This window comes from Cydia splendana, chromosome 2, assembly GCF_910591565.1.
Source record: "Cydia splendana chromosome 2, ilCydSple1.2, whole genome shotgun sequence".
Taxonomy (NCBI): Eukaryota; Metazoa; Arthropoda; class Insecta; order Lepidoptera; family Tortricidae; genus Cydia; species Cydia splendana.
Window position 1 is genome coordinate 4530774 of NC_085961.1, and position 16424 is coordinate 4547197.

A 16424-nucleotide genomic window follows, 5' to 3' on the forward strand; every position below is an offset into this window, starting at 1 on the left:
GGTGGGGTTGATCTGTGAAAGAATGTCCTCAAATATTTATTTTGTTTTTTATTTTTGTTACAGACGAGGGCGGCGCGGGCGGCAGCTCAGACTCGCCAGACAGCAGCGAGGACGAGGTCACCTCACACGTCCCGCCCGCCATGACTGCCCGCGCCCAGGTAGTAGTAAGTGACCCATCTGTACCCTACCCGGTGTCTTGTGTTCAGAACCATAACCCCTGTCCTGTCCTGGCCTGTCGTGCGCCCCGTTGATGAGCATGAGACTAACGCCACGGCGGCCGTGACCATACGTCACTGGCCAACTGCCGAAGTAGTGTGTGATCCTTTTAAGCCAACCCTTGAGTAGCCACTACAGTGAGTACGGACTGGTATCAAGCTTGTCACCAGCTAAGTACTGCGTATTACCTTCCACATTGCACGCAACTGAATGGAGAAGTTTTAAACCTATTGGCACATTCGGTAGGATGGTTGCTAATTACTTTTTATTTTCTATAAATATTTTATTTACTTGCATACGAGTATATGTTTAAATGTGAATTGATAAAATAATCATATTCAAATGTGTGACATCGTTTTGTATGATATGCCGTGTAACGTATACACGAAGCAAGCCGAAATAGATATAATAACCTTTTTTGCTTTTCAAATACGCGTACGTTTAAATTAGACATATCGAATTGTATCGGAGTAAAACGCCTTGGCATTGATGTTTGACATGCAGATATTGCAATAGGGTGTCATTCTGAATCCCTAACAACGTTTGTCCTAAAGTCACTTGCCCTAACTGGTTTGTCCTAATGGGCACATGCCCTAACAATCAATTGTCATAACGATTATTTTCCATAATGTAATGGTTAGCCTAAGACTCATTTGCCCTAAGCATTTGTACCATAACTATCAAGATCCCTAATGTTTTTTACCATATTCTTCGAAATCCCTAACAATGTTTGGCATAAAATAACATGTTCTAACTGTTTTGACCTAATGGCTATTACCCTAATGATCAATCGTCATAACAGTTACTTTTCCTATTGATCAATTATCATAACAATTACTTTCCATAATGAATGGTAACGAACTGTTGCCACAAAAGTGGGTTAGGTTAGGTTAGAACCGTGACCCTCGCAAAAACGAACTGCTGCCACAAAAGTGGGTTAGGTTAGGTTAGAACTGCGACCATTGTAAAAACGAAATGTTGCCACTAAAGTGGGTTAGGTTAGGTTAGAACTGTGATCCTCGCAAAAACGAACTGCTGCCACAAAAGTGGGTTAGGTTAGGTTAGAACTGCGACCATTGTAAAAACGAAACGCAATAGGGAAATCAAAATTAGGGCATACGAGTGTTAGGTCAAGCAACGATAGGCTAAGTGAAATTAGGTAATATGATGTTTAGGATATATAATTTTTAGGCCTAACAATAATTAGGCAAAAAAATAATTATGCTACATAACATTAGGATAAATACTCAATATGGAAAGTGTCATTAGGGAAAAAGATATTAGGACAAAAAAAAATCGCCCATTCGATAATAGGGAAACCAAAATTAGGGAATACGCGCGTTAGGACATCTGATCATTATGAATAACAATATTAGGGAATGCAAAGATAGGAGAAAAGATTTTAGGGATTCAGATATAGATCCATTGCAATATACATTTATGTGCAGGTGCCGACCATCAGCGTCACGCCGCACAGCCCGGGCGTGCTCGACGACAGTCTACAACAGCTACGCCAGCTTCATGCGGCCGTGCAACGTATGCGCGCCGCGCCGCTCCCGCTTATGGTAAGTGTGGCGTCTTTATATCAGTCGTCAAGGAGGCAATGCCGACCATCAACGTCACGCCGCACAGCCCGGGCGTGCTCGACGACAGCCTACAACAGCTACGCCAGCTCCATGCGGCCGTGCAACGTATGCGCGCCGCACCGCCCCCGCTTATGGTAAATGTGGCGTCTTTATATCAGTCGTCAAGGAGGCAATGCCGACCATCAACGTCACGCCGCACAGCCCAGGCGTGCTCGATGACAGCTTACAACAGCTACGCCAGCTCCATGCGGCCGTGCAACGTATGCGCGCCGCACCGCTCCCGCTTATGGTAAGTGTGGCGTCTTTATATCAGCAGCCAAGAAGGCAATGCTGACCATCAGCGTCACGCCCCACAGCCCGGGCGTGCTCGACGACAGCCTACAACAGCTACGCCAGCTCCATGCGGCCGTGCAACGTATGCGCGCCGCGCCGCTCCCGCTTATGGTAAGTGTGGCGTCTTTATATCAGCCGTCAAGGAGGCAATGCCGACCATCAGCGTCACGCCCCACAGCCCGGGCGTGCTCGACGACAGCCTACAACAGCTACGCCAGCTCCATGCGGCCGTGCAACGTATGCGCGCCGCGCCGCTCCCGCTTATGGTAAGTGTGGCGTCTTTATATCAGCTGCCAAGGAGGCAAAACTTTGAGCGTTTATCCTCATCTTCACCTCAGTTGCAATAATTTCGAGAAAGATCTTTATACTGGACCTCCCTGTTTTAGATCTGAAATGGCACCTTCTGTATAACATCGCCCACACTGTTAACTGTCCATCGGTGGACCTTATTACAATAGGAATAAAGTCCACCGATGGACAGTTAAAAGTGTTACTGTTTGTACTATTAGTTTTAAACCTCATTAGGAATGTAAACACAAATCTGGGTGTGCTTAACCGACCGCAACGATTGTTTTAGTCCACTGTAACCTTATTTAGCTTAATCTATAAACTATGGAAGCCTTATTAATGTCCACGGACATTTGTAAATGTATTTGGGGATACGTAACTGTAAACAATACATATTTACTTTGTTCCGTATATTATAGTCTAGTTGATTAAGATTAGCTATTCACTTCCAATTTCCTCGCGTATATATTTCAAACAATGAATCATTTATGAAATAAAACGGGAACGAAAACGTCTGATTAATTCACTCAGAACAAAAAACAAGCTTAATTGAATAAAAGCGGATGCAAGATGCTTTCCATTTTACCCCGTCTGTGAGAAATGAAATCAGTTTATGAATTCTCAAAGCTATTATTGGATTGCAACCCCTGTTTCCACCTCATTCGCCTTGCCACCCCTGACCTACTGGTACAGAACAAAACCTAATAATACATTGACGCTGATATCACTCGTACGTAATGCGTGCATATAACGAGTATTTTTAGTAGCATGAAAAATAACTTAAATAGTGTCTAAGGGAAGTTCATTATTTATTATTTATTTATAGAAGGAATTGCATTAGACTTACATTACTTACTTGAAACATATGCATTAGACTTATCAAGGTATCGTTATATAAGGAAGGTAAAGTAGCACCATATATGTACTGTAAATAGACTTACATTATTCCTCGCCATCAAGTCGTCTTGTATGTGAGTGCCATTAGGAAAGTGTCAGAACTGTTATGAAATCGGCATGAATATTTTGTTCCCGGTAATGGAAATATTGACAACAGCACACCACTATTACTCACTAATCGAAATATCTTTTTCACCACCCCAGCTCGGAAAGGCTTACATTGCACTTCAAAAACTGGTAGCAAAGTTGCATTTTATTCACATGTAAAACAAAGTAATCAAAAGCAAATTTTGAGTTGTTTTCTTATGTTTACTGGTAGAATTAACTTTTAAATGATGATTTTGGATGATAAATATTTAATAACATTCATTTGAATTTGATTTTGTTTAATATTTGCTTCGGGTTGGTGTGGTGAAAAATTTTGTGTTTCAATCGGGGGCAAATTTTGTTTAATCCTCCTGCTTTGAAACCCTCGCAACGCTCAAGATTCAATTTATCGGATTTTTGGAATCTTTCGCTTGCTCGGGTATCAATATTAGCACGAGCGGTTAAACAACAACTTTGCCCCCTTGTAAAACAAATAACTATTGTTAACAGCAAGCGGGCGGCATCAGTCGTCTCAGCACATCATGCCCGTCACTTTGCAAAGATGGCGGCGATCCAGACTGCTGCTCACCCACACACCTGGACTTGTACCCACACAGCCGTAAGGGCAGCGGTGAGTTTGAGTACACACCCTACGTTTATTTACCGAAGAAATATAGGCTTCCATAAATGATACAATACATGGTTTCCTGGTTCTTGTTGTTTCCCGGAATCTTCACCGCTTTATCTGTTCATCTTGTAAGAGATCTGAACTAGCTGAGAAAGAGAGTTTAGACCTATAGTGGGCGATGTAGGGGCTGAAAGTTTATTGTCTCCGACGAACGCAGTACCCGGCGATAAAGATTGCACATCGGAATTTCGGCTTCGTAGAGTGTTGTCTCTTTCTCTCTCGTTGTCTCCAATATTCCCTTTCTAAAGACCGATGTGCAATCTTTATCGCCGGGTACTGTACGCAGCAGAAAATGCCCCAAGAACGTGAACTCTAGTTAAAATTGCGGATTGGTTCAGGTTAGCGCACTACCAGTCGCTGTGGTGATCTTTGGGGAAACTTTTCTCCAGCAGTACATTAATTTAAAGACTAACTTCCATTGTTGGGAGAACCCAACAATGAGAGCCTTATGACATGTTGTATATGGAGTATTTGTTTGTCCAGGCGAGTCTCGCTCATGGGGCCTGTGGGACAGGCGGGAGGAGGGCCGGCGGAGCTCCTGGGCGGCGCTGGAGCCCAACGCGCGCCAGCCCGACGCTAGTCGCCAGCGCAGGTATGGACCTACCACTTCTAGAGAAAGTAGACTTCTCTCTTACATCTTACTGTGCAAAATATTGAGTGCGACTTATTTGAATATGCTCGGGTGTGACGTATGCACGGCAAGATATTTGCCCGAGTAAAATTCATTGCATTTTGGGTTAAAAGAAAAAAAAACATATCAATATTCTTTTATCAATATTTTGATAGACATCGCTTGTAGCATTAATGATAGAGATTGTTGACGTGAAAATCATTTACATAATCTCATTATCTAGGAGACAATCGCCTTAACTGTTGGGGTCAAATGTCAATTACTGTATGACGGGTGTGTGTCAACAAGAATGAATCGTTCAAAATAGGGAATGAGTTAAATATATATTAAAATTTAAGAATAATTCATTGCGCAAAAGTAACTATACATACTGCTTAGTCAATTTTTCAATCGAGTATTACTTTGTACATAATTTTTTCAAAACTACATTGCAATTCGAGTTTAAGTGTCTTATAAAATTATGGAACGGTATGGCAAGATTTATTTAAAAAAAGACTATCTGGCATTAAATTATTACGTTGACCGAAAAAACTACCAAGACATTAAAAACGCAGTGCAGTGCCTTAATAACATAATTTAACTGGAAACCTGAATTCCATCATACCAAAGATTTCTTGATTGTAGAATAGCTGTAAAATTTCATACAATTTCATGCCCCTAGTTTAACAGCTGAACTAAATAGTGCTTCAAGGCTCCATGTTTTGTGGAAACTGTAGCAGCAAGTTTTGTGAGCGACAGTACCGCATATTTCATGCGGCCATTATCATTGACAGCATCTTTGCAGATGAAAGTTGCTAAGTTGAGGAGGTAGTCTACAGCCTATATCGATTGCGGTGGCTGTATAATCCAATAGCCGATCGGCATTTCTTGCCGCATCGATCACAGACATATTTTGACTCTTGGTCCTCGGGGCCGTAAAGCGATGTATACTTACACTGTCTAATTCGAAGCACGAATTTGTCTGAATTATTTACACATCTACAATCCATAAATCTTTGATGATACTAATGGGAATGTGGAGTCTGTGTTGAACGCGGTAACACATTCCAGTACCCTTAACGGTCACAGCGCGTCGCTGTCATCCATGGAGTCGGAGGGCGAGCCCCGCGCGCGGCACTCCACGCACTCGCTCAACGACAACGACCTAGCCGTGAGTACCGATTTGTAACACATACTTAACTTAGGTTTATGCTTCCACCACGGAACGCACGCTCCAAGCGTCACGAGCGCGTACCACGGTCGCTCCAAGCGTCACGAGCGCGCGTCACCGACTGCCATACATTTGTAGCGGCAGCGTTGACGCTGCTTATGCTTTGAGCGTGCTTTTCGGGGCCTTTGGGTTGGTTCCCCAAAATGATGCCTCCATATGATGGTAATGCTTCAAAAAATAGTACCAATACTGTGATAGACCCATTTTTTTTATTGAAGAGTGATGTAAGTAATTGTGTTCTATTATACTGGTTTTTCTGTCCTTAATTCTCGTGCCGTAGCAATAATTCTTGCTGTCTTTGTATCATAATAACCTGTCATGTTTTCTTTTGTTATGATTATTTTTAACCAGTTTTTCAACGTAAAGTATTTAGTACATATTTTTTTGTTATTCAAGCTCCTATTTGATTCGAGTGACGAAAACCCTTTGGTTTGGTACTTGCATATGCTTGCTCCCGAGATCTAGTTCTACTATATGACCCTTTTTATTATGCACAATAAAGTGTTTACATTCATGTTTTTAATTCCTATTTCGTTAATGCTACGATTACCTAACCTGCATCTGAATGACCAGCGGGCGCAGCATGGTTCCATTTTTGTCGCCTGTCACTATGCACCTCATTTTCGCACTTACGTACTTGTTAGAACGTGACAGGAATGGTGATAAACGATAAAAATGCGTCCGTGCTACCGCCGCTGTGACGTGAAGCAGTCGATAAAAACATAGTTGTGAATGCAGAAAGACTTCGAGAAGGTGACGGCGGCGCTCCGCGCGGGCACTACCGTGGCGGAGGGCGCGCGGCTGGCGGCGCGGCTGCCGCTGCAGAAGTCCGTGTCCACGCCCAGCATCGTGGCCGCCGTGCAGCCCGCGCAGCCCCCACCCGCCAACAACATGTCAGTACCCGAAACAGTACACTTGTATGTCAACACCTACGGTGTATATACTTGTATAGTATGAATTTTCTCAAATTATTTTTACGCCTAAGACCCTAATCTGTTAAACAAAAGCCATTGTTTCTTTTGTGCCAGCGGTGGGCTCCCGTAAAAAGCGGCTGTATCGTGGTGGTTTTAAGGTTCAAATCTATGTAATAATATGAGCGCTCGCCTACATTGAGGTGGTCGATCGTTCTACATTATCAAAACATATTTCATGCAGATAGATAGTAAAGGTAAGCGGTGGTGGCTGAGTGGATATGACGTCCGACTTTCAATCCGGAGGTCGAGGGGTTCAAATCCTGGCTCGTACCAATGACTTTTTCGGAACTTATGTACGAAATATCATTTGATATTTACCACTAGCTTTTCGGTGAAGGAAAACATCGTGAGGAAACCTTCATACATCTACGAAGAAATTGAGAGGTTTATGTGAAGTCTCCAATCCGCATTGGGCTAGCGTGGGGACTATAACCCAAGCCCTCTCGCGCATGAGAGGAGACCTGTGCCTAGCAGTGGGACGTATATAGGCTGAATTATTATTCAATTTTAATATTTCTAGCAATATTTTTGTATTTTCTAAGTTTCATGTGCATGTGTGTTTACTTTTTAAACTTGGTTATGAATATTGTAGCCTAAAGGTGCTTCCACATCGCAGTAAATTTCTGTGGAGCAACACTGCAACACGGTAACATTAAGTAACTTACCTACTCGTAGTTACTTACTATTGCACAGTGCTGCTCTACAGTTACTCGGTTAAGTGTGGATGCACCTTAACAAAATATTTCTAATCAATAATTGTTTGTGCATGTCCAAACTATTCATGTTTTATTTTGTTCCGCACCGTTTTGCTTTGCTATGTCTTAGCACTGGAAGCCAGAATAAAACTGGCACTTGAATTTGCACTTATTTTTTTAACTGGCGTCATTGAACATTGTGTATGTTTTATTATTCACACTACACACACATACACTCGTACACAATGACGAGAGTTGTACAGTACCACCACAAATAATAAGTCGCAATGTTAATACCGCGTCAATACTATGTATTTTAAAACCCAGATAAAGCAGTGTACGTAACTGTACATAAATAGGCATTAAACACTTGTGTGATGTTTTTATGAAACGAGCTGAAAGCGAGTACCCACACTCGTATAATGCCTTTCGTTAAGTAGCACTAATACCGTTCGACGTTATTTTGTGGTCGTACTGTACGTAAGCGTTGTCTCACTCGATGTTAGCTTGTCTGGCGGCGGTGCGAGCGAGACGGAGAGCGACGAGGACGCGTCGGCGGCCACGGTCGGGGCAACAGCGCAGTTACCGGGGAGAAGAAACAACACACACCAAGAGCATTTGGGCTTGCATCGGTTGGCGTTCTTGGAACAGTGAGTGGACTTTAAAGTCTTAATGTTAAAGTTCATAATCGATTGACGCTAGAAACGGCACATCATGAAAATTTTGGCGGCTTTAAAGCAGTGAGTGAACTTTAACGACATAACATTAAGGTTGAATCTTGATTGTCGCTAGTAACCAGGTGCGTCAAGAACATATCGGCTTACAATAAGAGGCGTTCTTTGAGAAGTAAGTAGACCTTTAAGTCATAACATTAACCCTTTTAGTAGGAGATCCCCCATATAGCCGACCTTCACCAATCTGATTACAAAGAGGTTTGTATTACACACTTATACAATAATGAAAATTAGGTAAGTATAAAATGATTGAAAATTTAAATAAATTGCAATGTTTTTCTATTGGCATGTTAAAGCACAAGCTTTGCTATTGTTTTCGTTCGTTTTTCACACGTTTTTCCGATTTGTTTCTTTCTAGTGTGGCATGATTTTACTAGGAAAATTTATTTAACTCTCGATAAGGAATAGTCGGAAACATTTTTCTGACTAGTCGAAAATGCTTAAAAAAATGGTTTTGAATTTTTGTCATATGTTTTCTTTCCTACAGAGCGGCGTATGACCACCATGCAGAAAAGCGGCGGAAAAGAGGCAGTTTGTTTTTCAGAAAAAAGAAGGTAAGTTGTAATTTATCTTACACCAAACATTTGGTAATTACTCGTAAATGACGTGGTTAGCTTTTGTTTTATTTTAATGTAACATATTACACAGAAATGTGTTATATCGCAGACTTCACATTGTTTGTTTGTTTGTTTGTTTGTTTGAATAAATGGCTCATTGCACACGAGGACGTGTGACAGTCAGGATCGCCGTGTCGACGCCCCTGAACACTAGTTATATTGTTAGATTTGAATCATAATGACATTAAACACATTTTGAACATTAAACATTTTGAGTGACATGACATTAAAGCTCTCCAAAGGGTCTCTACATGTTGGATCTATATCCCCACGCAAGCCTATCAAAAAATCGGGATTTATAGGCCCGTGAAATCCTAAATGAAGTACATTACCTAGTAATTAACAACAAACATAATTGGTATTAAGTAAAATTAGTTCAAGTGCTCTGTAAGCGGGATATCAGCGAGATTGAGCTTGCTTATTGTGCTTGCCGCACCCTGCTGTGTCGATATGCCGTTGATAAAGGGGTGACACCATTACTCTATCTATACCAGAGATCTAAAAACGTTTACCCCCTTTATAACCGTTTGTCTTTATCTATCATATTGACTTATGTATTTGTAAAAAAGGGATAATAACATAATTTAACTAAATCAGGCCCGTAAAGTTTTATGAAGGGGGTAAGCCTTTGGCTCTCCTGCTTCCATTTCGCGCTCCGCAGTAACTCATCTCAACCACAGAATAAATAATAGTACTAGGTACAGAAGACTCGCTCTCTAACAAAACGCGTCTGTTACGATCAGGACAGATATGGCCGCCGACAGCGCCACGCGCGGCTTATGGTTAGCCACCAAAATTGGTGTGGAACGGATGTACTTTTAGCTACCTGTAGCAAAGCGACGAAATCGCGGAGTGAGCCACGCCTGTCTCAACTTGCTTCATGTCTGCAGGACAAATCGCGCAAGGCCGCTCACGCGTGGCAGGCGGCGACGTCGGCCGCCGACTGCGATTGGTGCGGCCGAGCTCTGACGGACAAGCCCGCCTTCTACTGCGAACGTGAGTATTGCATTTTGCCTTGGTCACTTTACACCACCACCATTTACTTTGCATTTATTTATTTTTTATTTGCTTTGGTTTTTACACCAGAGCAAGTGACGCCGCAACAGAAAACTGCGTCACGAAAATGATTTTTTAGTGTTTAGGATTTTAATTATTGTATATATATGTTAGTTTGTAAGGTATGTATCTATGGGCCTAAGTAGCCTGAAAATAAATGCTTTGATTGATTGATTGACTTTAGTAAACATCCCTTTGTTGACCTTATTCATTATAAGTAAGTAAGTAAGTAACATTTCAAACCGATGAGGGTTCCTGTAAAGCAGGGATGTCTGCTAGCGAAGTTTAAATGATTAACTTTTGGGTAATTTATGAAAAATAAAAAAAAATCTCCGAGAAGAGCGATAGCTTAGCTCTTTAGAAGGCACGGGCAGGTGTTCGGAATGATTACAAGGTCGAATCTTGCTCGAAGAGGTAAATTCTTCAATTCTTCTTTCAAATGTAAGGCCTGAAATCACCAATTCACCATACATAGAGTACAGTGTCACTTATACTACTGACAGTCGAAAGCGATCGTAATTTGAAACAGAAATCTAGAAAGTAATAATGTTTTCAGATTGCACCATGACTGTACACCAAAGCGTGTGTAAAGACTACATTGTTGAATGCAACAAACCAAAATCATCTAAGGTACGTACATCAAAACACCACCAACTGTTATACAATTTTCAATCTTATGGCAATTGAATAAGGTTCACATTTTACAGACCTCCGTCGGCAAATCGCTGAGCGCGGCAAGTGGTAAAAGTAGCAAGAGGAGTTCAGTGTCTAGCCAGTCACAAAACCCAAACAGGTATGTTAAAAAAGTTATCATTCTAAAATCAATCACATTTGAATTTACTATTCGAACTCGGTTCTAACACTGGCACATTAACTGTAAATAAAAAAATAAAATAATATTTAAAATACCTCTAGCCATTTGACAGGCGCGGAGGCCTAGGCGGTTTTGTGTAGAATATATTTTGCGGCTTTATTTTTTAATTGTGCAAGGACTTTGGCCACGAGCGAACAGCCAAGCGGGCGCCATTTTACGCTATGCATTATCAATTTTTTTGCGCGCAATAATGTGCAGGGTTTGTAATGTGACCATTGACAAAACTTGGGTACTATTTAAACAAAATATTATATCGATATAATATAAGTTATCTCTGTTGTCATGGAGGCCTATAAAAAGGACTGTATTTCTGTCATAACTGAGACTCTCAAACTGTTTTTATCACGTTTAACTTTTAAGAAGAATTCTTGTTTACTTGTTCTCAAGTTTTCTTGATGGCTTGGCTGATTTATTTGTATCAATGACACATGCAAAGAAATGTTCAGTTGCTGGGTAGTCGACACTGCAAGTGTCCGCCATGACAGTGATTTGATTATAAGAAGATACACAAGTATGTGACACTGTGATATATTTTATTAAAAATAATCTTCAGTATAACTATACACTCCTTCAATATATATACACTTATTTTATTTCGAATGCCTCGTTCCATTGCTAGTTTTCAGCCATTTTTGTATTGTTTTCAAACCTTCTTGTTAATTTTCTTTCGCTCAAATTTTGCTACTTTATGTTTTTCTATATGCTAGTTCTGTTTCTTTTTTATAATTAGTTGATTGTGTCGAACGTAATGTCTTCTTATAAAGAAAATCATTCAATTGTGGAAAAATTGAGGTGCCGTTAAATATATAAGACATACACATATTTCTCATTAATTAGCGTTTTTTTCCCAATGAAAACTAGTAAATTGGGTTTTTTACTTATGTCACTTCTGTTTTTCCACCCGCGTCGCTGTCAAACCAGCCCAAAGACGCGCAGTCATAAGAATACAGATATAGAATCGAAACAGCGCAAACGCCAATCGCCGGACACTGGAAAAGAGACCTTGCGATCCCTACCTACGGTTTCTATTCTTATGCGTGTGTTTATTTTCGCGGCACGCTAGCAAGAAGCAGTCGGGATGTTACTCGCCGTGGCGCCGCGTGGCTACAAAACTCGGCGTGCAGTAAGTGCGGGAATGCTGCGACATCGCGCTGTCTCTCTCTTACTCTCTCATCACACATGTCATGAGTCATCGTTTCGTTTCTCTCTTACTCGACTTCGGCGCGGTTACGTGATCCTGGTTGCGCGATTTGGTTTTGTTCGGTTATTTTGTTTTGTTAGATTTTTAGTTCTAGATGGTTTATTTTTCAAGGTGAAGTGTCAATGGTTTTTTTTTGTATCAATCAATGTTAGATTAGTTTGCTTTTTAATAAAATGTTGTTTTAAAACGCAAAATACAACATCTACTGTTCTCATCTTAGGAGTTCTAACATTAAAGTAGAAGACTAAGACAACTGGTGACAGAACATAAAATATCAACAAATCGATTTTAATAGTAGTTCATGCGACTGCTACAAATATAAATATTGATATGCATTAAAACTATTTAAAACACGAGTGTGAGTTTATGAAACGAGCTGAAAGCGAGTTTTATAAAACATCACGAGTTCTTTAATGCCTAATTATGTACAGTTACATACATTGCTTTATCTTCACCCATATTATAAGCTCTCTATGATGTGTTCAGGAACCGCATGTAACGGCCGCCTTGCGGCATTTGATCAAATGATCACACACCAAATAAAACGTCATCTCGACTGATACTAGAAATGAGATCAAATCAAAATACTTTGTTTTTGTAATCATAAAATCGATATTGATGTAATAATTATGCAATAACATTTTCACAGATAAGAAATTTGATCTTACCTAACAGTTTACCTTTATGCTGGCACGCATTTTTGTACGCATCATAGAGGGTTTCTGATATGTTTGTTGATAAAGCCAGTTATAATTTTAAATATTTTTGTTTACACATCAATACGCCGTCTCTCCATACACATTACAAGATCTTCTAGCTGGTTCGTCTCATCCACAAAGCCTTACTTGTGTATCTTTCTCTTGAGGTAGTTTCTGGTCGAAATTGTTGTCGTAGTTCGTTCTGATATTTTTGTTTCGATTTGTTTTCGCTGAGGATTTTAGGTTCAGTGTGTTCGGGGAGGGATGCTCAGGCAGATTTTATTTTTCAACATTACTAGTTATTTTATATTCATTCGTCACAATCTCATTGTTGCATAGAGGTTAATGAAATGTTATTTTTGAGTTTCTGTTATTGTTAAATCCTTATTATGTGAACTCTAATTAGTAAAGTGATTTGTGAAAACCTGATGACAGTCAGTTTGGACCAAAACCATTGTAAAGTAACCGTTACAACACTAGGAGAAAAGGACTTGTAGGTATGAATGTGTAAATCCCGTGATGTAAAGGGTCCTCTCTAAGGGTTGAATAAAGGTATAATAAAAATATTGTTCTGCCTGGACGTCCCTGATACAATTTCAGAATATCTGTTCCGTATTTATTAAGTACATGTATATAAATTTGATTACACTTTTTTTAACAAATCTGCATGAATTTCTTATTCAAACTGTGGAAGTGTTTTCTTTATACTGTCAATGGCTTCTTTATTATTATTTAGGCTTTGCAGAGCGTGTTTTGTGATTGGTTTGTTGATGAACTTACAACTTTGTCGAAGCTGGTAAACCATAACCTAATGTTTCACGTGTTGCGTCGGTTGAGATTGACCCCGTTTGCATTTGACTTCGTTCTCCATATGGCAACACAGAAATATGTACTTAAATTAGTTTATACAGGGCGGCCAAAAAATAACTACATTTCCGTTGCCAGGGAGGTTTTGGGATTATACTGAGCAACTTTTACTATGGGACCAACCCCGAGATCGCGAAAAAAAATTTGTCTGTTTCACACATTTTGGCTGGTCCATTTTCTATGGGAGGTTAAAATTTTTCTGCGATTCCGGGGTTGGTCCCATGGTAAAAGTTGCTCAGTATAATCCCAAAACCTCCCTGGCAACGGGAATGCAGTTATTTTTTGGCCACCCGCCACCCTGTATAATATTTCCATTTATGTACAGTCGACGTCAAAGATATGTTTACATTTTTCGCCTTATTACAAGGGAGTAAGGTGCAAAAGTGTAAATATATCTTTGACGTCGACTGTACGTGAATTTATAGAATTTTCAATTTACTAATACAGATCTACTTGGCGCGTAGACTTCCCAAAGTACATGTCGAGTGATTGCGGAATACCTTATTTAAAAAAAATGCTTATAGAGAAAAAAGGGACTTTAATAGTAATATTAATAATCTGCCTACTCAAACCTTGATAAAATAAGGATGTACCTCATATGGATAAGTTTCTAGCCTGCGGCGTAGTACGACAAAAGATCAGACATTTTATTGAGTAAATCTTTAACATAAAAATATCGCATTAAATTGTAACAAAATGTAGTGGAATAAATTTAATTAAAACATGTATGGTAAATATGGTTCCATTTTCTGTGTTGCCATATTCGTTAATGAATGCTAGAAAGAGACTAATCTCGCGTCTCGTTTCAGCACCGGCCACGTGTGCAATGACGACAAAGACTCCGACCACAAGCACGACCAAAGCAAGTAAGTTGTAATATATGTTTTTATAATATCAATATGTTTAATAAAGCAAGATTTTCATATACCAAAAATGATGGAATATTTTAGTAGTATAAAGATCAAATATTATTATTTTGTTTTATTTTTCCATAATACATTGGAATTGTATGAAAAACAGAGTGTATACTCGTTTTATCCTCATGCTTTTATCGATTCTCGTCAAGTCGTCTAGCGGCTTGGACCGAAAATTACCTTGAGAAAAAGGTTGAATGTTTTTTCGTTGGATAATCCTGGCTAGCTTACCTGCCTATCTACATTTATAATAAGCATTTCGCAACTGAGCATTACTATTTCATTTTCAGTGCATCAGACGACGCAGGAGCGTCAGAGTGGCCGGAGGCCTACCTTACACCCGATCTGTTGGGTGAAGAGGCAATTTTACTAGGCCTGGGTGCCTTAGAGCCCGACACTTGGGCAGCGGGCGCACCCAAGGGGCTGGCTAAGTGAGTATCAACTATTTGCTATGTTCCCGTCATGGCCGGCCAACTAAGAAACGTTAAATATCCTCCTAAGGCCTGGGCCTTATTTGTATGCCTGGGCATACAAATGAAAAATACAAAATTTGCCACAGAAATTTGAACCTAGTAGGAAATAGAGTCGATTTTACGTTGTTCAAAAACTGAACTAAACAAAGCAAAAGCGACTCTTTTCCAATCGAATATGATTTGAATTTAATTGAACTGAATAAGTACTATAGGTAGGAGCTTGGGCCTTAGGAGGTTATCACTAAATTATAGGTAAATTGCTGATAACAGGGCAATCGCATACGGCATAAATTAACTATGGGAGAAATCAACTAATTTCATTTATTCCAAGTAAAAACATGACTATGTAAATTATAAACAAATGCCATTTAAGACTTAAAAAGTGACTGATGCCCCCAGTGCTCAGGGCAGGGGAACATGATTCTTCAGCATACGCGCCATTATAAAACGGTTAACTCGAGAAATTTCGATCGATACCGCTGTGATCTGGGTGGCGTAGTGGTTATGGCATTAGGCGCGAATTCTGAAGTCGTGGTTTTGATTCCATCCCTGGGAACTGGAGGCCTTAATCACTTTTCTTTCGTACCTATATGACGTCTATTTCAGTTAACCATATAAATTGTGTGATTTCAAATCTAAATCTCGTGATATGGCTGTCACATGTAATCACTCCAATTATTCTTTTGTACAGCAGATCCCAACTTATTGCGTACAGTCCCACTGAATAACCTGACCACTAACCAAACAAAACTTGCGCACTCAACTATTTCAAATGCTCTATATTTAAACTTTTATGCACAGCCTCTACACGACAGGCTCATTTCCACATTATTACACCACAGTACTTAGAATTTCTATACATAGTACCTACACTCGTTAGCATTGCACTTAACTATATATCTGTATCTCATTTATTCACTTCATTGTGAGTGAAATCGACACAATCTCTTAATGCACTTTAACTACATCTAGGTACACAAATATTGTCTATCAGTAGTCGATTAGTTGATATCCTCTATAACTTGAAATAGATAACTTAATCTTGTTGTAATGTAAGCTGCTTTCAGGCATATTGAGTTTCGGTTCCAAGTTTTAATCAGTAGCACAACGTACAGTACACATTGTACTTATAACGTTTAAATTTGAAGCCAAGTGTCTGGAAATGACGGGGAACTTCTTGGACCCGTCGATTATACAAGCTGTTTATTAACTTTTAAGGGTATTAGAAATTATGCAATATTGAGCACTATCACTATGAAATAAACCTCAAAATCATCGTGAGAAAGAAATGTACTCCCTCAGCAAAAAGTTTTAAACTCTTAGCCATACTCTGTTAGTTGAATATATGTATTTTAATTTTTATTATAGGACCAAACTCTATACCG

General features: G+C 39.8%; 1 protein-coding gene across 1 annotated transcript in view; it reads left to right on the forward strand.

Annotated features, from left to right (window-relative positions):
* The window catches only part of LOC134800761 (rho guanine nucleotide exchange factor 18), a 70547-nt gene that overhangs the window by 20427 nt on the left and 33696 nt on the right, over positions 1 to 16424 (forward strand). Inside the window, exons 3-15 of the mRNA XM_063773309.1 lie at positions 64 to 158; positions 1665 to 1785; positions 3922 to 4038; positions 4579 to 4687; positions 5777 to 5876; positions 6675 to 6829; positions 8112 to 8255; positions 8827 to 8893; positions 9847 to 9952; positions 10569 to 10642; positions 10720 to 10805; positions 14462 to 14518; positions 14857 to 14997. Coding sequence (XP_063629379.1) covers positions 64 to 158; positions 1665 to 1785; positions 3922 to 4038; positions 4579 to 4687; positions 5777 to 5876; positions 6675 to 6829; positions 8112 to 8255; positions 8827 to 8893; positions 9847 to 9952; positions 10569 to 10642; positions 10720 to 10805; positions 14462 to 14518; positions 14857 to 14997 — 1372 coding nt within the window. The remainder of the gene's footprint in view (positions 1 to 63; positions 159 to 1664; positions 1786 to 3921; positions 4039 to 4578; positions 4688 to 5776; positions 5877 to 6674; positions 6830 to 8111; positions 8256 to 8826; positions 8894 to 9846; positions 9953 to 10568; positions 10643 to 10719; positions 10806 to 14461; positions 14519 to 14856; positions 14998 to 16424) is intronic.